The sequence below is a fragment of the Lissotriton helveticus genome, chromosome 12 (assembly GCF_964261635.1).
Source record: "Lissotriton helveticus chromosome 12, aLisHel1.1, whole genome shotgun sequence".
Lineage (NCBI taxonomy): Eukaryota > Metazoa > Chordata > Amphibia > Caudata > Salamandridae > Lissotriton > Lissotriton helveticus.
Window position 1 is genome coordinate 248,354,690 of NC_136073.1, and position 26,559 is coordinate 248,381,248.

At 44.2% G+C, this 26,559-nt stretch overlaps 1 protein-coding gene across 1 annotated transcript in view; it reads left to right on the forward strand.

The window, feature by feature from the left end:
• Positions 1-26,559, forward strand: part of TCF25 (TCF25 ribosome quality control complex subunit) — a 458,474-nt gene that overhangs the window by 278,772 nt on the left and 153,143 nt on the right. The window contains exons 13-14 of the mRNA XM_078671033.1: positions 3,720-3,807; positions 8,726-8,884. Of these exons, the coding sequence (XP_078527159.1) occupies positions 3,720-3,807; positions 8,726-8,884 (247 nt within the window). The remainder of the gene's footprint in view (positions 1-3,719; positions 3,808-8,725; positions 8,885-26,559) is intronic.

Sequence of the window (26,559 nt, forward strand, 5' to 3'; positions counted from 1 at the left end):
ACTTACACAGATTCCTATTAAAAGCAACAGCAAACATGGCACCAACAGGGAGGTAAATGTTTCTACAGAGGAGAATATAAGGGTTTTAGCCAGAGAGCTCGAGGTACAGGAACTCCGGGAAAGGACCCTCCACCTCCAAGCAATAACTCTACTCACATTCCCTCTGATCACACAACACCTGTCGGGGGAAGACTACAGCAGTTCCAATACATATTGCCAGGAATAACATCCAACCAGTGGGTGCTGTCCATTGTTTAGCACAGCTACTAGCTAGAACTTACGTCCCACCCTCCAACCATTCCTCCACGCAGACATACCCTCAGCCCTCAACACCAGCATCTTCTCAAAGAGGAGGTAAATGCACTGCACCTAAAAGTAAAATCCCCATAGAGCGACTTCCAAAGCAACACCAGGGCAGAGGAGTAAATTCCCTTTATTTTCTGATACCCAAAAATGGCAGGACGGTGAGGCCATGACTAGACCTTCACCCTCTTAACCATTATATTTTGTCAGAACACTTCACCATGGTAACACTCTAGGATGTGATTCCACTGCTACAGGAAGGCGACTTCCTGGCTTCACTCGAACTGAAGGACACTTACTTTCACATATCCATTCATCCGGCACATTGCAGTTACCTCAGGTTTTTGGTAAGTGGATGTCATTACCAGTCCAAGGTATTGCCTTTCTGGGTGACAACAGCACCACATATGTTTACCAAATGTCAGGCAGTTATGGTAGCCCATTAGAGAGGACACAGTATTCATATTCATGTCTTCTTATATTTGGACGATTGGGTGATAAAGAGCTCAAGTAGAGAGAAATATCTGCGGGATACACAGACCACAATTAATCTGTTACATACATTGGACTTCACAATCAATACCACCAAGTCCCTCTTAAAGCCTGCCCAGATACAGCAACATCTGGGAGCTACTCTCAACTCTGGCCCAGCCAAAGCATACACCAGTGCTCAGATGGTACTCAATCTCTAGTACCAAATGGCTCATTTTCAGCCACATCATTGCCTGCCAGTCAGAATAGTGGTGTTCCTCCTAGACATGATAGCTTATTTTATAGCGATTTTCCCGCACAACATGCTTTGCATGCACCTTCTGCAGGAGTGTCTATTATCTCATTGGTCACAAGCAGAAGACAATTTGAACGATCTAGTGTTGATTTCCCCCAGGGTCCATTGGTCATTACAATGACGGAACACAGACAATCTTTCAGGGCAGACCATTCATGGACCCCATTCCGCAAGTGACTATCACCACAGATGCATCATTCATAGAATGGGACGGCCGTATGGAAGACATGATGGTCCAGGGCTTGTGGACCAGTCACCAACGAATGCTGCGCATCAGTGTGCTCAAGCTCATGACAGTTCTCATGGCCCTGAAAGCCTTCAGCACTAATACTACTTGGAAGGTTGTCCTCCTCAGAAGAGATAATTCGCACAGCTGTTTAGTACATCCATAAACAATGGAGACCCAGTTGTTTTGCTTAGCACAGGAGATATTGCATTGGCCATTCGCCATCATTTCCACCTTCTAGCAGTATATGTCCTGGGAGTGTACAATTCGATGGCAGACCTATTAAGCAGGGCGCAGCAACTATTCCACGGGTGGGAACTCCACCCCTGAGCCCTTCATTGCTCTTTACAGCGATTGGGGATGCAGAACGCGGACCTGTTCACCACCACAGAAAATGCAAAATGCCAAAACTTCACCTCCAGGTACCACAATCCACAGTCCCTGGTCAATGCACTATGGATGAATTAGTCTGGGATATTTGTCTATGCTTTTCTGCCTCTCTCACTCATTCCATATCTTGACAGAAATCTCAGACATCCCCCAAGATAATTCTAGTAGCTCCCACTTGGGCACAACAACCCTGGTACACTACACTTCTAGAGTTGTCCCTAGTACCTCACGAGAAGCACCCCAACGCCCTAGACCGTCTCACTAACCGCAACTGCAAGGTCAGGCCTCTGAGTCTCAAATAACTCAACCTCACAATTTGGCTTCCCAAGTCATAGAGTTTAGGTACTTATAGTTACCCCCAGAGTGTATGGACATGCTTAGAGAGACAAGACGACAGACTACTAGAGCTTGTTATGCAGCTGAGTGGAAAAGGTTTGTCCAATATTGTCTAGCGCAGATCATAGACCCTTGCTCTCCCACGGTACAACAGCTAGTATGCTATTTGTTACACTTCAAGAAATCTCGTCTAGCATATACTTCCATATGACTGCACCTTGCCGCAATTGCAGCATACCTACAAAACAGTAAACACTAGTCCCTTTTCCATATGCTGGTCATTAAAGCTTTTATCGAAGGATTGAAGAGAATACTTCCTCCACTGGCACCATCGGTGCTATCATGAAATGTAAATGTTGTATTCACTAAGGGAATGTCAACACCTTTTGAGCCATCACATTCCTTCCCATTACAGCTCATGTCATGGAAGGTTGCTTTTGAATAAGGTGCGATTTAGGGCATACCCAAAGTTTCTTCCATATGTTGTTTCACCTTTTCGCTTAAATCAGACACTTGATCTTACTGTCTTTTTCCCAAACCCAGAGACAGTTGCAGAAAGAGCACTTCATACACTTGATGCCAAGAGAGTGCTAATGTATTATTACATTGATGGGACCAAACCTTTTAGGAAAATACAACAGGTGTTTGTTGCTTACTCAAACCCTAGAAAGGGGAACACATTCTCCAAAGCAGGACTTGCGAGATGGATAGCCTAATGTATACAGATATGTTACATCAAAGCCAAATGAACATTATCAACAGTTTCACAAGCACATTCTACTAGGAAGAATTATGCTTTTCTGGGTAACATCCCTGTAGACGACATTCGCAGGGCAGCTACATGGACTAATCTGCACACATTTACTAAGCACTATTGGGTGGATATACAACAAGAGAACAAGGTCTTGTCGGCCAAATAGTTTTACGAACTCTATTTCAGACATCTGCACCAGCAAATGCCTAAAACCACTGTGAAAGAAGAACTCCTTTACAGTCTATGCACAGCATGTGTATCTGCAGCCAAAACATGCTACAAATGGAGTATGTTACTTACCTCGTAAGCATCTGTTCGTAACATGCAGTGCTACAGAGTTGCATGCACACTCCTGCCTCCTTGACAAGCATTCGCTGGTATCAAATTTGCTGGATAATACATTGTATGAGTGTATACACCCATATGTGCACCACACACACACACACACACGCGCGCACACCCACCCACACACACACGCACGCACACACACACACACACACACACACACACACACACGCACACGCACCTAACGGATAGAATGCTTGGTAACTTCATTATCTTCACTAGCTCCTTCCTCACTCGCTACAATTTTGTGAAAAAGTGAGCAATCTAACAGTGGATCCAATGACAATGAGCATTCACTTAAAGAAAAGTCTCCACATCACATCAGCAACAAACCGCTTTTTCAAGATAAACAAGTTGTTGAGTCCGAGCCCAACACTAGATGACAGGAATGTGCACAGCATGTGAATCTGCAGCACTACACGGTATAAATAGATGCTTACACGGTAAGTAACAGTAATATACTCCTCTCTGGCACAAGCAATGCTTTGTGGGATAGTGCCACTTTATAATTGTCATTGGTAACATAAAGAGTTGGAATTTGAGGCGTATGGTATTGAATTTTAATGTTTTTATTTCAGTCCTGATGCCTTTGCTGGACAGCTGTGGGGTGCAGCCAGATTCTACTGTTGCTAATCATTCCTTTTTCGGAGCATTAGCTCAGATAAGGTAAGCCACCAGCCCATCTGGTAAAGTATCTGACATACTTACTGACTTAGGATGCTTTTTTTAGAAAAATACAACTTTAAATAAGATATATTTGCTCTAGCCCAGTATTCTAGACAGAATGTTTTGAAAGCTTTTGCATTACTGAACGAAATACACAGCCTTCCTGTGAAATCGGGAGAAAAAAATAAAATAGCTTGAGCTGTTAGTTTAATGGTTGAGCACGAAAGATTTTTGCAGCTTAACTAAAGTTAACTATTTTATTTATCTAAAGGATTTGTTATCTTTAAGAATAAATATGCATTGATAACATATTCATTAAATCTGTCCTCCCGATCAAATAAAGTTGTTTAGAGTTTGGAAATGTAAATGTAAACCTGTTTTAATTTAACCTTCAAGCTCCCCAAGTATAGCAGTAAGAACATTCATATCCCTTGTGTCTGTTGTACATGAGGTGGGGCAACATTTCTCCATTTACATTTGTATTATCATTGTGTCTTTGAGCTGTTAGCAGTCACTAATGTAAACATTTCTCGAAATCTTGATGTTTCGCAAAGACTGACCCCTTTTCCCTATGTCTTGCGGGAGTAGTGCCCTATTTCTTTTGTTGAACTAACTCATAACCCCATTTTCTTAACTTTACATCTGCCTCGCCTTTCCAGAGCGGCGGCTAGCTTCCAACAGTCCCCAAGTTCGTATTTAGATTTGGACATTATTTGCACTAGAAAATCTTAATGGTGCCTCTTGCCAACCCTACTCTGAGGAAAGGGAACAGTTTCAATCACCAAATTGTTCTGTTCCTTGACATATGTTTATGGGCTCCCTTCCAATTTGTCATGCTTTCTCTTCATTTTGAGTGCTCCCCCTTCTGCCTTTAGAAGCTTTTTCTGTGTCCCTCTTTAGATTCCAAGAGGACTAACCTACTCAATTGCACCTGCATCTTTATGGCCAACTTTTTCAATATCTGGGACGAGATTTACTTCAACTTTAAACAGTCCCATGGAAAGTATTAAAAGCCCATCTATTCTACACTGAATTTCTCACTTTCTGACTCCTAAGCGATTCCCATGAAGCTTGGTCTTTTATGGAAGTGCATAACAGTGGAATGCTGTTAGGATGCACCGATGTAACGAGTACATTAATAGAAGTGATGGGACTTTAATACCATTTTACCCAAACCATCCAGGATCCTTACACGTACAGACAAGGTCTTCATCATCACAGTTCTGTTTTAAGAGCTCATTGAACCACTGAGTGAGCTAATCCCAGGCTATAGTGCATCAAAAATTACTAATATTGAGGAACAAACTTGAATCTGTAGTCCTAAATAAAGGTGGACCCTACTTTTAGGATTGAGAAATTGTGGTGTTTTAAGAGATAGTACAAGGGACTACACGGGAGAGCATTGAACACACTTAATTTTATTAATTCATTGATTAATTTGAGTGTACTTATGATTATTTGTCTAGCACACGTAACAAACTGAATGGCTTCTTGGAGTTTAAGTAACCGGTATTACAATCAAGATATTTTTCCTTTATTATGATGAAAGCCTATTCGCTTTGCCGGGGAATAAACCTGTGCTGTGTTGCTTTCATACAACGTCTTTACTAGCGAACATCAATCCTCTGGTCCAGTTTTTAGAACCATGAGCCACTTTTAAGAACAACAAACTTTGGCGACTCACCTGCCCTTTAATGGACACTGGGGGCGGGGGTGACTTCTAGATGTAATTAAAGCATTGTGTGGTACTGCAATGTCATTTACAGGCTCCACGTTTTCTATTGACTTTGCACAGACATACAGTTTTACTGACAAAAACTATATTGCACACAAATAATAATGTGTGGAAATCGGGTTTCTGTGAATATTTATCATTTGTGCATCACCAAGTAAAGTGTCTTGATTTGTTGTGATCCACCTAAAATCTCTCCTTCCAGCACACTTCAGAATTACAAAAAACATGCTTCATTTTTGCTTTCCTAACTTCTGAATGCATACAGTTCAATTTGTCAGAAGACATAAACTGCCATTTGACCACTTGTCTTACAAGCACTGGCAAATGTGGCAAGATAAAAACAGAATTTAAAGGCATCTTTATTTGTTGCTTAGACTTTCTCGACCCACCAGAAATCGGCTTGGTCACTACCCACTGTTTGTAAAACCTGGCTCTGCCCTATTTTACTTGCCAACAACATGTGTATGCCTAATATGAAGTGCTATCCATGCTCTAATGACCTTAAGATATATCTCCTACCGCACACACCATACATGACTATAATTTCTGAAAGTCTCAAATACCCTGCTTGAGATAAGCAATGGATAGACTGAGCTTGCTGAAGTGTAAAAAAAATGGAGAAATCCTTTTCCATGTATGCACCCAGGATGTACAAGACCACCTCAATGCTGCTTTAGTTTGACAAAGACCTTTAGACTCCCCTCTTTAAGGAACATTACATCAAAGGGCAGCTACAGTATACTTTGGCTCCCAGACTCCTGCTACCTCTCCTTTAACTTGTTGACTCTGTTCCTGCCTTTGACTCTGTACAGCGCTCCTCTGCCTTTTAGCTTGGTTCATGCTATGCAATAATATAAACATACTTTCATACAAATCTTGGGGTGTGGTACTCTATGAAGTGTTTAATTTACTAATACATGTTGACTAAATCCTCAATGAGTGACTTCTTAAAATCTCTTCCGAAAGCACGTTTGAAAGACTTATCTATGGTAACATTTTCTTTTTCTCTCCTTTTTATAAATACCATTTGAATACAATCTAGATCAAAACATTATCTAGACAGCTAGGCCATATTAGCTTCTCTATTATTAGAAGAGGTAGGTAGTAGCCGCTTAAGGATGAATTTTATGGTTCATCTGAGGACAGGCAGGTTGCTTATTCTCTGTTAGTAGCTATTGCCCTGTCTCTTTTGAGGAGGATTGCAAGTTGTTCATTCTGTTATCTGTAAACCAAAGACTGAGGCCTGGCAAGGATCTGTATACGTCTTGTTGTAGCTGCTTAGCAGAAGGCTTTAATTGAATCCTTCTTCTGATCTCATTGAATGTTAAAATCTTGGAACTTGCCTGTTAATATAATGTTCATGCTCCTCATTTGCATCAGTGTGTAGTAGCATTAGAATACATTAATTGATGTACATTGAAAAGCTTTACCTTATACAATCTTACTTCATTGTCAAGATTACAGTTAGGACAACTAGTTATCGGCCTCAATTTAATGTAAATACTAAAACCTTTAATCACAGTACCAGTGCTTTTGTAATAATTTCATCTTTAGTCCAAAGGGATGTTTACACAGCATCTCACACTGTCATTGGGTATTAGAAATAAGATATATATTAATCACAGTTGTCATGCCAGTCAATTAGACGTTAAAAACGTACATACAGAGAGAAGGTGAATCAACTACATCTGAATGAGTCTATTGATGGGTTATCCAACTGCTTCACATATGTTGACAAGTACCTTTCCTGTAAATCAACAGGTTTAAGAGAAAGGAAGATATATGTATTTAAAAATTTAATGTGTATTGATACTTGCCTAATTATTTAAACATTTACTGCTCCTAGGCTAATCAGAATTTAATAGTTTGTACACTTTGCTGTAGCGAAAACTCATTCAAGATTGTTATCAGCATACGTCTTATATTTTAACGCTGTTCCTCCTAGCTTATGAAGGACAATTACTTGCAGTTCATCCAATAATGTAAAATCTCAATAAAAGAGGTGCAAGAACATACTCCTCTGGTTCTAGCCATTTGTTGTTGCTTCCCTAGGAGAGAGATGATTTCTAGGTCCTGTTGAAGTATTGATTGGTCTGGCTTACATTTCATAGCCTTTCCCCAAGAGAGCCCTTCATCAACATTATCTACGGTGCCTCATTAGTCCATTAATCTACAGAGTATACAAATGAGTGTAACTGTTTGCCACCTTCACTTTTACTCACTATGGGTGAATGACATCCGCATTAGCAATAGCTTAACAAAGTTTTCTAAAATCTTTTGATGTGATTAACAGGGAATATATTGATTTTTATCTACCTTATTGTGTTCGTTAACTCAGAATAGTTTTAAACAAAGATTTTTACCTCTTGGTCAAAGTAGTAATCATCTTCTAATTGATGTGCTCGGACATAGCGTATAATATTTTGTCTTTAATATTCATGATCCTTTTAGGCATAGCTCAGCTGTAAACCATGTTAATGTGCAAATTATCAGCTTGATTTAATGCAGTCTCACCCAGCTGTTTTGTATTGCTCAGTGATGTTGTTCTATCATAAATATAATTTGTTGTATCACTATTATTTGCTCATTTACGTTCCCAGAAGTTTGTAATTTGCCTGTCGTACTATAAGAGTTATTTTCACAGGTTTGACATCAGCTTTTTAGGCTGCTGCTTTCAGGCTAGACATGTACGGTCCGAAGCCATGTTTTCCAGGCCACTGTGTGGATGGCATAATAGGTGTTGCAGACCACAGGTGGCTTTTAACTTCCAGGCCAAGGGTACATTTTCTATCCCATATAAATGTGACTTGTATGCAAGTTAAGTCGATAAGGGATACGCCAATCTAACCAAGTTTAGCGGAGAGCACAGGCACTTCACTTGCATTTTGCAGGAATAACAATGCACAAAGTTATAAGTCCAGCAAAATTAGGGTACAGGAGATGTGAAAAAACTTGGGTGCCTATGCAGAAAAGGCAGAGTTTGTACACTGCTAAAACATATTTGGAAACTTTTGGCAACCGTTTCAGATACTGAGTGCTAATCATCTCTTTTGTAGTAGGTGATCGCCTGCTCTGTGGTATTTGCTCAATATGTAACAGTAGACTTAACTTTTGTCAGAAGACAGTAGTTTAACCTAACATGTTAATATTGAATTTGTAATAATACGTGCTCGTTTTCCGTAGCCAGCCTACTGCTCTTACTCAGCTGGTGTCTCTGTATCTGGGGAGGACTCGTAGCTTGTGGAAAGACCCCACCATAATATCCTGGCTGGAAGTGAATGTTCGAGAAGTGTTGAGGATGGTTGATGCAAACGATCCTATCGTAGAGGAGTCTGCTAACAAGTGAGTATGCCTGTTCACTATTAAGTTGTTAACTTTGTCTTACAGCAAGGTCTGTAGGTTTTCTATCGCTGTAGAACAGTTATTCTAAGAGGTTTGGATTCCTATTGGCAGTTTGTTCTTTGACATCTAAAGTCCCTTATGCATCACCTGCTTCTCCAGTCTTAGGTGGAAGTGATAGGTGGGGATGGAGGGAACGGGGGGGATGGCAATTTGGTGTCCTGTTGTTTTCAATCTCTCCAGTTGCAACAAAGACTGCAGGCTCGGGGACGAAGGTCTTCTGGAGGTGACCACAGGTTGGAGAGGTAAGTTGGGATGCCTGGGGATGCTGGGACACCGTTGTTGGGCCACCCACAGCCTTGGGACAGCTGGTGCAGGGGTGTGTCTTTAGGCATCAGGTTTTCTTACCAGCTCCGGTCGCGTCAAGGGGAATCCTCCAGAAAGAGACTGCAGGCATAGTTTGGAGAGTCGAGGCAGGTCACAGATTGCGGGTCAGGATCACCGGGGAGACCTCCTCGTGGTGTTGGGCTACTCCAACTCGGACAGTGGGCATTGGGTGCAGACTGGTGCAGACTAGCGGATTTGGCTGGAGCCAGAGTCTGTGGGTGAACAAATTTTGGTGCTCATGGGAGACCAATGTGCATTGTTTCAGACCCCCGAGAGCAGCAGGCTCTCGACCCAGGGGCCCAGAAACATGTCAGGTGGTGGCAGCTGGCGAGCAGCCTGGACACTAGTGTTTGATCGTTTTTCAGGGGGCATCTCTAAGATGCCCTCTGAGTGCATTTTTCACTAAATCCCACACTGGCATCAGTGTGCGTTTAATGCACTTAGAAGTTTGATACCAAACTTACCAGTTTTCAGTAAAGCCATTGTGATGCTGTGGAGTTCTTAATGACAAACTCCTAGCACCATATTCTCTTAATGGCAGTACTGCACTTACAAAGTCTAAGAATTGCCTTAAACACTGTAGGGTTACAGGGCTCATGCACCTGTAACCTCACCACTGGTATAGTGCGCCCAGCTAAAGGGTGGTGACCTATGCCCGGGCGGTGGGTTGTAGGCATGGCACACAGTGTGCCATTTCGCATCTTCACTTTGTTCTGCACCAAAACACACGGCCTGCAAAGGCAGTGTGTATGTGTAAAGGTACAGGGCCTCTAAGGGTGGCCTAAAACGTACTGCAGCCCTTAGAGGCATTCACTGGCCACAGTGCTCTTGATACCTTTGGTACCATTTACAAGAGACTGACCTGTGGCCAAAGAGTGCCAATTGGGTTTTGCCTCAATGCAGTTTAGGGAAAGAACATAGGCCCTGGGTACCTGTTTGGCAGGAACCCAGGGCACACTCAGTCAAAGTACATCAACAGTTTAGCAACGAGTGGGTGTGACCATGCAAAAAGGGGGCACTTTCTCACAATGACATCACTTTTCAAGAGGTACTGATGAAGTAAGCTATGAAACTGAACATTGAGTTTATGAGATCACTTTGACCAGATCCACTATGATCGTTCCTATTTTACATAATAGAGCAGCATCTAGTCCTCTGATGTCTTTAGTCCACTGCTTTATCATACCCTTATTGGAAAGTTTCTTTACACTGGCTACATCAAAGTCAACAACACCACACCTCATAAAGAAAACTAGCTATCTTCTATCTTAAGACACATACTGCTGGGCACTTGGTGATGGTGATGTGGGAAGCAAGTAGCACACAGATCCACCTCGGACTGCCTAACAAAGAGCCATAGCATTGGCACAATGATGTGGGAGATTTGTGGAATATATGTCATGAAGGCTGCAAATTCCACTGCGCTCCTGGAGAAATGTGTTCTATCCCTGTGGGAGATATTGCAGAAATTCTCACATGACCTGCTAAGATGTTGTGTTTCATCTGGGTGATAAATTAAGTCCTGTTGTCTAGCCAGGTCCATTAATTCTGTGGCAAACACTGCAAATATTGCAGCTTACATCAGTCCCATGGTATCTTGATACGTAACGCATTATGAGTGAGTTTGACAGGTCATAGACAGAAGAGAATGTTGTGAATCTCCAATTTGCATTATACTCTTTTGATCTGGCACATATGAGCTTCATTGAGCTTCACATGTTGACCGCAGAATACAGCACACTGAATATGGTGAGTCTGTAGGAATTTAGATTGCTAAGGCCTGAAAGGTCATTGGAAACATAGTACCATTATCTGCACATTAAAGCGCTTTCTGTCAGCCCTTGTCGAAGCACCAACACCAAAGTTCTCTTCCAGGGGATCCTCATCAAAGTCATAAGCATTAGAATATTCCCGCCCATGCGCGGGACCCCGGAAACAATATATTATATGTGCCCCACATATATATAGACATATATATACATAAATATATATATATATAAAAATAAGCAATTGCAGCCAAATAAAACAATAGAGCTGGAATATGCCGTGAAGAATTTCCACCATACAGTGTATTTTGCATTAGAAACATGAGAAACAACACCAATGCTTGTTTAGAAACTGTTTTAATGCTTAGAAAACAGTAGAAATTCTCATAACACACTGTAAGCATATACAGCTCCCAGGCTGCATTGCAAATCCCCAGTCTAAAAAGACTGAAAAGCTAACCTGTAGCTGAATGTACTAAAACTGACGCTGTGCCTTTAAGGCACCTCTGCCCCTAGTTTCCCATCATGCCTCAGGGGTTACAGTTAGGTCAGTTGTTCTTTCCGGCTCCTTCAGGAAGGACCCTGGATACACAGCTCCACACTTTTCTGCCTTTTTCAGTCAGAAAATCTTCTATAGAACAATTTTTTGATTTACTTTGACTTTTAACATCAGGGTCAAGTAAATAGCTGCTTAGCAGTCGATTTTTTGTGAGGTTTTCCTGTCAGGATGCCCTCATTATTTGATGATTGCCCTTCTTGTGGCCACAAGAAGGCAAAAACAGACTCTCATGAGGTCTGTATTTTATGTTTGCCAGAGGATCATGATCCTAAAGACTGTTCACATTGTAAAAATCTGTCTGACAGGACTCTTAAAGACAGAGAGAGGAACAGGCTCTTTGGTCTGGCCCAGAGATCCATGAGAGGAAGATCTACAGAGAGGAAGAGTTCAAAGAGACCCAGAACTCCCTCCAAAGACAAGTCAGAGCGTCCATCAACCTCAGCACCGGGCACGGCGCTGAAAAAACGGCATCTGATGGACAGTTCGAGAGAAAAAGCTCCGTCGACGTCGGGACCGGCGTCGATAAAGAAGTCGTCGTCGAAAAGTTCACCGACGACGAAGAAAGCTCCGCCGTCGTCAACTAGGCGACGATCGGCGTCGAGAGAAGCCACGAGATCGCCGTCGACGAGAAGATCGACGTCAAGATTTAAATCACCTCCGCCGTCGTCAACCAGGCGACGATCGGCGTCGAGGCACAGATCACACCCGCCGTCGTCTCAACGTCGACAGGCTTCTAAGAGTGTGACACCTCCGCCGACGTCTCCACGGAGGCGCTCGGCGTCGAGGAGTAAGAGCCCCCTCGGACGCTCGCCGTCGAGGAAGGGATCGTCATCGACGGCACGTCGGGGCTCGACGTCGAGGATGTCTGATCCTCCGCCGTCGCCACATGTCAGGTCAACGTCGAGGGCATCGTCGACGACAGGACAACGTCGATTGACATCTCTGTCGCCGACAGACCAAGGTCGGTCGACGTCGAGACCTCCGTCGACGGCAGGGCAACGCCGTTCGACGTCGAGACCTCCGTCGAAGGCAGAACGACGCCGTTCGACGTCAAGGGAGAAGACTCCGTCGTCGGCTCATCATCGCCGATCGACGTCGAGGGACCACAGGTCAACGTCAAAGCATTCAACGTCGAAGGTTATCACTCCGTCGACGCCGCAGAGGCGTTCGACGTCGAGGGAAAGGCTTTTGAGACGTCCTCCAACACCGGTGAGACGGAGATCTCCTTCAGTGCCTTCGACAGTCCTAGTGACACAATCTGCTTCGCACCATTCCTCCTTAAGTGCCTCTGGTTCATCGAGGTCCTCTTCTAGGAGTAGGAGTCCTGTGCAAAAGAGTCCCCAGCGGCGGTACATCACAAGACTCTCGCCAAGATGGTATGGTCCGTTGAGTAACTGGAAGGATTCTGGAGGAACGGAGAGACTACAAAGGTACTTGAGTCCAGTCCACAGGTCCCCTCTTCAGCAGCTGGCAGAAGAGGCAGATGGACAGAGTCCTACCATTCACCGATCACGCTCACGAGAGAGAAGAGCGGACAGGTCGCATACCCCCAGGGTCTCCCGATCACCAAGGAGGGAACAACCCAGATCTCGAACACCGAGAAAGGAGGTACGGACTGAGAGATCGAGATCTCCAGTGCATCAGAGGGAATCACGTTCTCCTCGAAGGGAGGAACGATCTAGGAGATCACCAGTGAGGAAGGAGAATTCTCACCACAGGAGAAGAAGAACTCCATCATCCTCCTCTTCATCTTCATCTAGATCTTCTAAAGGGGATTACTCTCCAACGCTGGCAGACAGCCCTCGCTCAAGAGCTTCCCCGCTTGACGACGTCAACACGTATCTGGACGTCTTGCAAAGGGGTGCTCACAAACTTAATATAGAGATGGCTATTCCAGAGGTGTCCACTACCGTGATTTTTGAGACCCTTCATCACAAATCATATACACGGCCTTTGCTCCCATTGGTTCCAGGGATAATGGACCCAATCAAAGAGGTTTTCCTCACGCCAGCAACGATCAGGGCAGTACCGGCACGTATCCAGAAGAAATATAGGCCGGCCGACTCAGATCCTATCTTTGTTAAAGGAGAGCCTGCGGCGGACTCAGTTATAGTAGCCTCAGCTAAGAAGAATCACACAGTCGCTCCTTCTTCGTCAGTTCCTCCTGACAAAGACAGCAAGACGCAAGATTCTTGGGGACGCAGGGTATGCAGCACAGCAGCTTCATCCCTGAAAGTCTCTAGTGCATCAGCCCTTCTGGGAAGGTACGATAGAGCCCTATGGGATTCCATGGAACGATTCAAAGGGAAATTGTCCAAGGAGGACCAGAAGGACTTTGAGGAGACAGTGACGGAGAGCTGTTTGGTGGCAAACCAAATGATTAGTTCATCAGCAGATAACGCCCTTCTAGCAGGACATGCCTACTCACATGGGATATGTGCGAGGAGATCCTCTTGGCTACGTTTAACTGGACTCAAACCAGATGCCCAGCAGCGCATCCTCAATCTACCTTTTTCCGGATCTTCACTCTTCGGGGAACATGCCGATCAGGAAATGACCCGTATGAAGACTGAGTTAGACACAGTGAAGGCAGTTGGTCTGGAAAAACAGAAAGGGCCGTTCAAACGACGCTTCAAGACCAACAAGAACCGGGGAGGCCAACAGAGGGTTCAAACCCCTCAATGGTCTCAAAACAAGCCACAAGGAAAGCCGCAATACAAAGGAGGAAGGTCGGGCAGAGGCACAGGCGGACATCATCAGTCCTCTACCACGCCTAGAGGAGGCAAGGCCTGAGCAGTGGCTTCCTCTGGCGCCGTTACCCACTCCAGTGGGAAGAAGTGCTGCACATCACCTGGCAGAGTGGGTCAGCATCACAAAAGATCGGTGGGTGCTGAATATACTGCGCAATGGATATGCGCTACGTTTCCGGAAGAAACCACAACCGATTCCTCCAAAAAAGTATCGCTCGTACCAACTAGAGCTCCTCAAAAGGGAAGTGAGCGTCCTCTTAAATAAAAACGCAATCGAAGAGGTACCCCTATCCCAAAGGGGGAAAGGAGTGTACTCAAGATATTTCCTTGTCCCCAAAAAAGATCAAAAAGGCAAATTCAGACCGATTTTGGATCTTCAACTCCTCAACAAAGTGGTGGTCAAAGAGAAGTTTCGCATGTTGGCACTCCACCAAATATGTCCTCATCTACAAATCGGAGATTGGATGTGTTCGGTGGATTTACAAGACGCGTACTTCCACATTCCTATTACACCAGGTCATCGAAAGTACTTGAGGTTCCTGGTAGGGACCAAGCATTACCAGTACAAAGTGCTTCCTTTCGGACTCAAATCCGCACCAAGGGTCTTCACCAAGTGCATGGCAGTGGTAGCGGCGTGTCTACACAAAAAAGGTCTCTTTGTGTACCCATATCTAGACGACTGGCTCCTGAAGAGTCCGTCCCCTCGTCAAGCCACCAAAGACTGTCACCTGTGTCTCCAACAACTACACAGGCTCGGCCTCCACGTGAACTCAGAAAAATCGGTCCTGCAGCCCACGCAAACTATCCACTATCTGGGAGCAGTTCTAGACACAAAGTTAGGAAGAGCGTTTCCTTCGCAGGAGAGACTATCTTCCATGGGGCAAAAATACAAAAAGTTACTTCAGTTTCCTCGTCCAAAGGTGCGAGAAGTAGCGTCTCTATTGGGTTCCATGGCGTCCTGAATCTTCCTAATACCGAACGCCAGGTTGAGGATGCGGCCTCTACAAGAGTCTGTGGAGGATCAGTGGGACCAAGCGACTGGAGATTGGGAGGATCGAATCATCCTGTCTCAAGCAGCACTGACCTCAATACAGTGGTGGACTCGCCCTCGGAATGTCCTGCAGGGGGTCCCTTTTCAGCAACCTCTTCCTTCGCTGTCTGTGGTAACGGACGCATCTCTAGAAGGCTGGGGTGCTCACATGGGTCATCTTCAGATTCAGGGTCGCTGGTCGACCAACCTTCAGACATGCCACATCAACATGCTGGAGCTTCGAGCAGTTCATCTGGCGCTCAAAGCGTTCTTTCCAGCAATAACAACGGACAAAATCCTGGTTCAGACGGACAACACTACAACTATGTTCTATCTGAACAAGCAGGGAGGAACTCGATCTCGCCCTCTGTCTCTGGAGGCCCAGACAATCTGGCACTGGCTTCTGGCTCGGGGACTGTCGGTGGTGGCAGTACACCTTCCAGGCGAGCTAAACACAAAAGCGGACGCACTCAGCAGGCACTTCGAAGATCAGCCAGACTGGGTGCTAAACGACGAAGTAGTCGAAGAACTCTTCCGTTGCTGGGGTCGTCCAGACATAGACTTATTTGCGGACGACGAAAACGCCAAATGCCACGCCTTCGCGTCCAGGTTCCACCGCCCAGGGACGCAAGGGAACGCTCTCCTGCTGGAGTGGACAGGAATGTTCGCTTATGCTTTTCCCCCTCTGGCACTGATTCCGAAGGTGGTGGCCAAGCTCATCAGATCGAGCATGGACATGATCCTAATTGCTCCGGATTGGCCGCGACAATGGTGGTATCCAGACCTGTTACATCTGTCGCTGTGTCCACACAGACGTCTGCCGTGCAGGCCAGACCTGCTGAGCAAGATGAACGGGAGGATCCTGCATCCCAACCTCCCGTCACTGAACCTGACTGCATGGCTCCTGAGGTCTTGCAATATGGACACTTAAATCTGCCTCCGGAATGTATGAATATTTTAAGAGAGGCAAAGAGACCTTCCACAAGGGCGTCTTATGCGTTCAAGTGGAAAAGATTTTTCATTTGGTGTAAGGACCATGGCTTTGATCCCACCAAAGGACAAGAAGAGGTAGTCCTGCCATACCTCCTATACTTGGCGACATCAGGGTTGAAATACGCTTCTATTAGGGTTCATCTATCCGCCATAGTAGCGTACAGAAAATCACCTACACAAACATCGTTTTTTCAGGTCCCAGTGGTGAAGGATTTCCTTCAGGGATTAAAGAAGGTCTATCCCCCTGTGAGAAATCCTTCTCCTCCCTGGGAGTTGAACCTGGTTCTCTCCAGACTGAGGTCTACACCGTTTGAGCCTATACACAAGGCCTCCTTGCAGCATCTCACTTGGAAGGCGGCCTTCTTGGTGGCAATAACCTCTGCGCGCAGGGTTAGCGAGATACAAGCACTCTACACCAAGGAACCTTACACTGTGTTTCACCACAACAGAGTGGTAATGAGGGCTCACCCATCTTTTCTTCCAAAGGTGGTATCGGATTTTCATATAAATCAAACGATTACCCTTCCTTCGTTCTTTCCTAACCCATCGACCCCAGCTGAGAGGTTGTTGCACTCGTTAGATCTTAAACGGGTGCTAAAGTTTTACCTAGAAAGAACGAAGGACACCAGAAAGACAGACCAACTCTTTGTCAATTATGGTGCAATGAGGACCGGGTTTGCAGCAGCCAAAAGATCCATCTCCAGATGGATTGTCTCTTGTATCAAACTAGCATACCAGCTGGCTGGCAAACCTTTGTTGCAATCACCCAAAGCTCATTCCACTAGAGGGAAAGCAGCCACAATAGCTTTTTTGCATGACATTCCTATGTCAGAAATATGCAAGGCTGCGACATGGAAATCAGTCCATACCTTTACAAGGCATTATTGCCTAGAGTCTGATTCCAGAGCGGATTCTCAAGTAGGGCAAGCCTCCTTGAGAAACCTATTTGGGTAGAATAAGGCCTATTTTTGGGCCTACGGATATGAATGTTATCTGTTGATTCCTTTGCCCGCAGGGATGAGGTGAGGCTCGCTACTCTATTCTAATGCTTATGACTATTGATGAGGATCCCCTGGAAGAGAAGGATTAGTTACTTACCTGTAATCCTAGTTCTCTTCCAGGGGTATCCTCATCAAAGTCATAAGCAACCCTCCCGCCTCCCCGGGCAAAGGACTTTGTTTATTACATAGGAGATGTTTTTTAACCTGTTATTACCATGGTTTGGTTTTCAGTCTCCGAAAAGAACAACTGACCTAACTGTAACCCCTGAGGCATGATGGGAAGCTAGGGGCAGAGGTGCCTTAAAGGCACAGCGTCAGTTTTAGTACATTCAGCTACAGGTTAGCTTTTCAGTCTTTTTAGACTGGGGATTTGCAATGCAGCCTGGGAGCTGTATATGCTTACAGTGTGTTATGAGAATTTCTACTGTTTTCTAAGCATTAAAACAGTTTCTAAACAAGCATTGGTGTTGTTTCTCATGTTTCTAATGCAAAATACACTGTATGGTGGAAATTCTTCACGGCATATTCCAGCTCTATTGTTTTATTTGGATGCAATTGCTTATTTTTATATATATATATATTTATATATATATATATGTCTATATATATGTGGGGCACATATAATGTATTGTTTCCGGGGTCCCGCGCATGGGCGGGAATATTCTAATGCTTATGACTTTGATGAGGATACCCCTGGAAGAGAACTAGGATTACAGGTAAGTAACTAATCCATCTCAGTTTTAACAGACGTGACCATAGAGGGTAAGACGAGACCAGCAACTCCCCTCAGCATTTCCCACTTCTATACTGGTGAGCATTACCAATCACATTTAAGGTTAGTGAGAATTAAAAAAAGAGAGATTGCTGTTAACTATTATTTGTAGTGACTACTGCAAGGGTGAAATTTCGTCTTCTAAGAATCTCACCGAAGCATTTCTGTCTAAACAAGTTCATGCTTAAAGGTTGGCTTTTGCAACGTCCACATGTATTTGAGCGAGAACCTTCATAAGAACAAAAACACTGTGCAGTGTGGTACGCAGTAGGAGTCAGAGGAACAAATAGGGGTCATATTGGATCTAAAACCTAAGACCAATGGGCAAGAGGAACAAATAGAATGCTGGCACTTAACCAGATTGTTCTGCATGTCTAACAAGGAAACAACTCGTATCTCGTTCCCAGAAATGCAGGCAATATCTGCGTTTTATGGTAAATCAAGAGCATTTTCAGTTTATGATCATAACCTTTGGCGTGAAATGTGCCCCAATGACCTTCTTGAAGTGCATGACACAAGTGTCATCCCACTCCAAAGAGGGTGAATCTTCATCAATCTTAATCTATCTAGCCTGATCTGGATAACAGGCCAATTGGTAAAATGAACAACTGCAGGATTTTCAAACAACAGTATCTACCTAACAAAGCAAAAATCTTAATATCTGACTCAAAAAATCTGTGACCTTTCCAATGCAAAGCAATCACTGTCAGGGAACACCAAGGTTCAATTGAAGCAAGAGTGCTTTATTCTAAAGACACAACTTTACATCTTTTTTTTATTGGTTAAGTGGCTTGTGAGATCATGGCTCTTTTGACATTGCGTCACAAGGAAGACCGAGGGATCCGTAAATATGTGGTAGCAGAAGACTGGGTGCACCTACTTAACATCCTCACTGGGAGGCGAGATGATGAAAATGGATGTAGCACTAATGCTGCCAGTGATGTACCTGGACACTAATAGATGCGGACTCTTAATATAACAGAGCTACGGACAGTGGACCACTCCTGTTCCAAGCACCAATCCTAAGATCACCAATATAATTTGTGTTGCTAATTTCTAATGTACTGGCGTGCAATTTTCAAATGCCCCCTGTCCCCAAGGGCATATCCAAAGAGTTGGAAATAATCTATATTTTTTATAAATGAAAAAGCACCGCTACAAAGTTAAGTGTCCAATAGTTCGTTGAAGAGTATTAACTCGTTAGGCCGTTCACATTCATACAGACGCTGAATCGTGAATAATGATGAAAAGATATATGGAATTCAATGTTCCTTTAATAGTCCATATAAACACCAGCCAACGCGTTTCGTTCCGTTACCAGAACTTCTTCAGGGCTAAATAATTTTCCAGACGCTGGGTGTTTCTGATCCGAAATCCTCATCCATACGTGTATCTATATTTCCGGGATTACCTCGCTATGTTAAGACTCATCTTAGTGGTCCTATTCCATTAGGAGAACATATATGTCCGATATTATGCCAGGTATTAGCCTTTTCAATATGTGCAGAGTCTCTGTCTTCAATTAAGAATGTCTCCCCTTGGCTCAATAGTCAGTTTCAAAAATAATATCAATTTGTGGTAGTTACCCGTGTGGTCAATAAACCATCCTCGATAGTGGCGTCTCGGATCCCCGGCGTCAGTAGCAATCCAACTAATAGATGCGGACTGCACATGTGCGTGAAGGAACACATCAGGGATGCAGAATAATCATATTGGGGGGGCGGGATGGGCAAGCACACAAAATAGTTAATGACTAAGAGAGAAAGAAAAACAGCAAGATGACACTGTTTATTGTTACTTGGAGTGGAGAAGCGTGGCTCAGTGGTTAGAGGCGGCAGACCCGGAAGCTGAGATCGGCCGTGGACCAGGGTTCGATTCCCCGCCTCGGCGGGTCTCGGGCTAAAAAATTCCACGGACTCGACAATTCTCGCTCCGGTGCCTACTCGACTCACGGGGTCACACTCTGCGACTCTGGGCAATAGCTTGCTTAATCTCCACTACGGCCCCTCGTGGCGGGATGCCTGGCTTTCACCTTGTGGATACCCTGCCGGGGTATCTCACAGGGGAATACCAGGACGGGTTCCCTAAGCAAGCGCCTTGATGCCTTCGGGTGATACGTGCGCTATATAAGTCGCAATACATTTACATTTACATTTACTTGTTTGATTTCAGCTTGTTACTGCCTTTTTGCAGGTCATTAAACTATGCATACCTATGCTCGACAAACCCCTGTATTCCTCTACAGCTGCTCGCACTCACCTAATTATCATGAATGAACAATGACTCCGTACCTCATAATTTGAGGTGATGTGTAGCTGTGGAATGTTGTTAGTCATTCTATAAAAACTGCAAAAATCAATAAAATGATATTTCCAATCAGTCTCTTCTGAGATTGCCAGCGTCTTCTATCTTCATACTCCTGAATGAGAGGCTTCCTATGAGGTCTCTAGAGTTGTGCCTAAAGGAGAAGAGGAGTCTGTGCTTGTGTCCTGGGACAACATATTCACTCTAGCAGCATCAACTTTGTAATTATTCCTGCAGTAGGCAAGAACATGATGAAGTGGAACCAGTCCAGCTCAGTCCATAAGGGCAGATACTTCCCTGTTGGAATGAGCAGCTTTCTTCGACGAGCTGCAGGTGATGTTGTCCCAAAAAGATGTAATATTTTTTCTTTGTTCTAAAATCCTTCATTCAACATTAAATGACAAATCAGTTCTAGTTCAATTTAAAAACAGAAAGCCAGCCCACCACCTAAACAAGTGGGGTGGGAGGGGAGAGTTTGAGGACTCAGAGAACCTCGTAGGTACAACAAATCATCTATGAGACATATAAAATGAGGGAGCCAGGACCTTCAGTACAATTCTACAAGACATTCACACATAGGTGATCTGTAGTGAAGTTTTGGTTGTGTCTTCCATCACTAGGGAAACTCGCTGCTTTAACTTGACACAATTGCTGAAACCACAATGCCAATACTGTGCACATAGTTGTCCGAGATAGATTTGAAGGGGAGTGTGCTAAGCAAGTATAATCCTAGTAGCACAGAATGACCTCAGCATGGGAGTTCACTGATCGCTTTAACTGTCAGAACATTCACTCAGGCAATTGACTTGCAGATCAGGCTTTCTGTTGAGGGCACAATTAAAGGCACTGCACAGTCTACAGTGACAGAAATTAGCACCCTAGCTCCTGATTTTGTCCAGCATGGACATTTGAATAAAATGAAACATCCTACTCTTGAACATTATATGAGCATTGTGTTGGGGGAAGTTCCTGGAAGAAATTGTATTGCTCATTATGGAGTATTTAGCATGATCTTTTGTAAATGTTTACTCCTTATAAGTTCCCTTAAGCATCAATTAACGCCTATGGGAAGGAAGAATTCTTTCCAAACGCCCTTTGAGATTCCAGTTATAAATGGATATTATCCTTAGCCCTTACCAGGCCGGTTTTAGAGAACAAATGTCAGCAATAGATCAAGTCTTCAGGCTGCAATTATTGCACTGGAATACAGTGATCATGGAGGGTGGCAGCCTCTCTATGATCTTTGTTGACCAAAAATCGGCATTCGATTTAGTACCAAGGGGGAAATTATGGGCTATTCTATTAGACCAGGGTGTTCCTCCATATCTTTGTCACAATCTGAAAAGATTGCACAAACATAACTTTGCTCAAATTAGATTTGGAAAGAACGGAGAACTAACTGACCGTATTCCCATTGAGCGAAGTGTACGACAAGGGTGTGTTTTGGCCCCTACCCTTCTGTTTATTTATAAATGGTCTAGTGGATGCTCTGATAGCGGGGAGGGGGGGGGGGGGGGGGATATAGATGCCCCTAGCTTGGCGAATCACAAGGAACCTGCCTTCACGTTCGCGGACGATACCCTCCTACTGTCTAGATCCCCTATGGGAATACAGAGGATTTTGGACATCTTTCATTCATTTTTCAAGATCAGGGGTTTGGCAATAAACACCCAGAAAACAAAATACATGATATTTAATGCAGGGCATTCTACCCGCCCCAACCGCCATCTGGATGAAGTATTCCTGGAGAAAGTCTCGGTCTGTGAATATCTGGGATTATCACTGACTGAGAAAGTTAGTTTAAGATTAGCCCAGACCACTGGGGAGGGGGTGGGAGGGAGGGGGGGATTAGCAAAGTTACAGAGGAAGTGCACAAGCAAGACGATTGGGCCGGTTCTGGAAGTGTATAAGACCCAAGCTAGAGGGGCTGCTTTGTATGGGGCAGAAATAGGGGGTTTTCGGCCGTCGGACCATCTTCCTAACATCGAGAATTCTTTAATCAGACAACTCCTGGGTCTCTCGAATAGCACGTAACTTACACCGCTCCGTATGGATTTGGGAGTAGGGCTGATTGCAGTAGAGGTTGCTCTTCGACCTTTGTTATACTGGCGTCGCCTATGGAGTACACCGGAATTATCCGTGTACAGAGAGGAACTGAGGGAAGTAGTCAACCTCTATGGAGCCAGCAAAATCCCATGGCTGGCTCACATTAGGAGCTCTTTAAACTCTATTGGAATGAGTAACCTATGGCATAGTGCTGAAGACAGCTGCCAGCTAACACCCAGGAAGGTTCTGTCCAAGAGATATAGGGATCACAATGTAACCTTACTGCAAGGAAGCTCCAAGACGGGAACATTGACAACATCTTTTTTAGAAATAAAATCTCAATATTGGCTAGACCCTGTCATCGACATTATGCAGCCACCTCTCGCTAAAAGGCTGTATGTTCAGTTTAGGCACGGTACCTTCCCCTTGCGTGTTTTTGTTAGCAAGTGGGGGGGCTCGGCCGCTAAGGGCTGCCCGACATGCATCCATATACCGGAGTCGGACCTACATGTGCTATTCTTCTGTCCTACATATAAGAAAGTGAGACACCGATGGCTAGTACAGCTTTGTAAAAACCTTGGAGTATTCCAGTGTGCACAGACCTTTAGGATTTTTTAATATGATACCAGTATGCCTACAGCATTCTCTGTGTCCCGCTATCTGCTTGCAATGTGGTGCATACGTCGAGCTGTTTTAAAAACACAATCAGCCTGGATAAATTGCTCCCTCCCCACTGTGATTGGTTGTTTTATATAGTTTGATTTTATTGTATTTCATGAGCTATAAATATGCATTTTTATTTTTATACATTTATAATTATTTTGTTTATTTCTTGGGAAATTTTACACTAGTGTATGTTTATTAACTTTGGACAAGGTGACATTATCTGGATTGTATCTTATATGTTTTTATCTGCGCTTTTATGGCCTTGTCAGGCCGAAATAAATAAAGAAAGAAAGATATTATCAGACGAAAGTCATTCAATTAGTCAGAAACTCTGGTTTTGCTTGGGCGTCAAAGCTTGTGTGAAACCTTTGAATCCTACCAGAAATCAGTCGCAAACCGCCTCCCCGGGAAAGTAGCATTTCAGGTTGCAGTCCCTTTGTTACATTGGAATGGTGAAATGCAGGCCCTTTGCAATATTCCTTATGCATAAGTTCGTTTTGGTGACTCCCCAGTCCGATTTGCTTGTAAATTAAACTATTTCGATCCCTACCTTCTTTCCTAATCCCTTCTGTCCTGCAGAAAAACCTCTTCTCATCCTAGCTGTGAAAAAGGCTCTCTGATATTACTGAGACTAGATGAAGAAACAAGGCAGTCCATACATTTAGCTGTTAATTATGGCCCTAATCATACAATGTTAGCAACAACTGACCATAACCGGTTACATTCTCCAGTGACTTGTTACCAACAGGCCAAAGAAACATTGTTCATGAAAGACTATAGATTGTTCTGTGGGCTGACTACTGCAGTTTATTTTAAGAATGTACTTATAGATGTGACTACACCTACCTGGAGATTGGTTCATGTGTGTGTGTGAAGCTCTGCAAAAAAAACCTCAATGGAGAAAAGCATTTCAGCCGTACCTGTTTAGTCAGCTGATGTTAATCTTTTTGTTATCTGACTTGTTCATGTTTTTCTCTCCTTGTGTATCTCCATATTACAATGGGATGAGTTTGTTGCTGTTCATTGTTCCTGAATTTCAGTGATAGAGAAGGTGCGCTTCCTTGTGATCCTAGATCTTATCAGTAGACTCTTTATTGACTTAATGAGCATGCCCTCTGTCACCCCACGGAACTATGAATAGACTAGGTGGTCTGTTTTTAAGTTCATTCTGCACAGTTTAACCTTTGAAATGATCCCATTTTAAAACTATGACAGCTGTACCCTGTATGATGGAAGGTCTGTCTTGCTGTTGTAATGGAAAAGTGCAGTTTTCAACCTTCTTTCTGTAATGTTTTATTTTTTGTAAAATGTAAAGCTATCATCTTTAAATTGCAATGGTCAAATTGGGTTATGTTTTCAAAAGGTGTCATTTGATGAACATTAGATTAAGAAAAGGTTTCTGTTATGTTATGTTCCATTTAGATTAAAGATTCATGAATTAGTGAAGATTCCCTTGATAGAGAGTTTGGAACACATGTTTTTGATTCTCGGCATATCATACACAATGTACACCGTCTAGACAAAATGCCCAGTGCAAATCAGGTGGTGATGGTTAGAGGTTCTCTTCTTAATCATTTCTGAATGTTCTAGGTAATCATGAACTTGCCTTTGTTGTATTTTATCTGCTTCTAAATGCAGCGTGCATAAGGCGTAATACTGGGGTCCTTAGGGCCTTATTCATTGGCCTCTCAAACCATCTAGACCTGAGGTGGCCTTTTTAGGTCTCGGCCTACGTAGGCTGCGCTTGCGCAGTCTCGCTCCGAGACTTTATGTCTTAGAGAGTGGGGCTTGAACCCGCCCCTCTTCTCCATTGGCTGGCTACCTAAACCTGAGGCTAGCCATTGGAGAAGAGGCCCAAGTGATGTCATTCTTTGTATCTAATTACAAAAAGGGGGTGGTGATGGACAGAGTATCTGAGTTAATCAGAACACTCCTACCCAGTCAACAGATCAGGGCTTGATCCATCACCGTTTTTTAGCTCACTGCACCATCCCAGTTCAGAACCTGGCTATATGCAAATTAGTCTGTCCCTGGCCCAGTGCATCATGGGAACAGGGCAGACCAAACTACCAAGCCAATTCTTCACTGGAAAGGAAACAAGCTTCCGGGGACCGGTTTCTGGCATTACAGCCGTCTTCGGCCCGGCTTGCTTGAATCCTGATGGTGCAATGAGCAAGGGACTCATGTCTGAGCATACCCTTCCACACTCATGGTGGCCAAAATAATTACAAAAAGGGGGTGGTGATGGACAGTTTGTATCTAAGCCCCGTCCTTTTGCGATTGGGGGGCGTGTTTTTTTACTTTCTTTCTCGGCTGTAAACAACAGTCAAAAACACGCCCCCCAGTCTGAAAAGGACGGGGCTTAGATAGAAAGAAGAACCATTTGTCTGTAAGCCCCGTCCTTTTCAGACAGGGGGGGGGCGTGTTTCTGACTGTTGTTTACAGCCGAGAAAGAAAGTAAAAAAACATGCACCCCAATCGCACGGGGCTTAGATACAAATGGCAGTGCTTGTTCATACAGCAGACACCCAAACGAGTTACAGAAATCCTCCCTAGTTTATCCTAAAACCAAGAGAAACAAATTCGACACATTCAACAATGACACTAGGAAAAAATAATAATCCATGGATGTTTTTGAACCCGTGCCTGGATTCCTAGTGTCTTGAAAGGCCAACTCATTCTTCCTGCGTCTGTAAAATATGCACTTTTTGAGTGGCTAATAGAAGTATCTGTTTACAGCGCTTAGACACTGTAGATGTGAGTCAAGAGGCGCTACATTAGAAAATAGATTGGTCCTCATCCTGCTGTGACCCTGTGGCTTACCTCTTCATTCCACTGCCTAGTTTTGTATCTGCTCGTCGGTGTGGCCCGTCTCCCTCACCTCATTACTGTCCCTGTTACGAAATGCACCGGCGGCTATCCGTGCTCGCTGCTTCCTAGGACCCGGATCTGTGCAGCAGGCCTCTGTAGAGGTGCATTGACAGAGCTGCTTGTACAGTCAAGTGCTAGAACAGACAGTTTGTTGCTGCAGATTAGAGATATCCTAGTAATGGAACAGTTTGGGTGTAGGTTTCAGAGCAGAAATGGCAGAAGCAAAAGCGGATTGAGGTGCGTTGGAAGAGCAGAGTTCAGGTGTCAGGTAGAGTAGCAAAGGATGCTGGAATTTATGTGTGTTACATCAGCACCGCTGTGCTCCGATTGTGGGGCAGGAAGAGATGCCAATAGACCGGCTTTGGCTGGAGAGTCGCGGGGTTTTAGGAGAGGATGTGGCACAACGGCTAGAGCGGCCGACCATGAAGCTGAGGAACAGGGTTCGAGTCTGGTGGGAGACTGAAGCATCTTGTAATTCTGGGCAAATCGCTTCATCTCTCCGTGCCTAAAAAATGGCTTAATTTTAGCAGTCT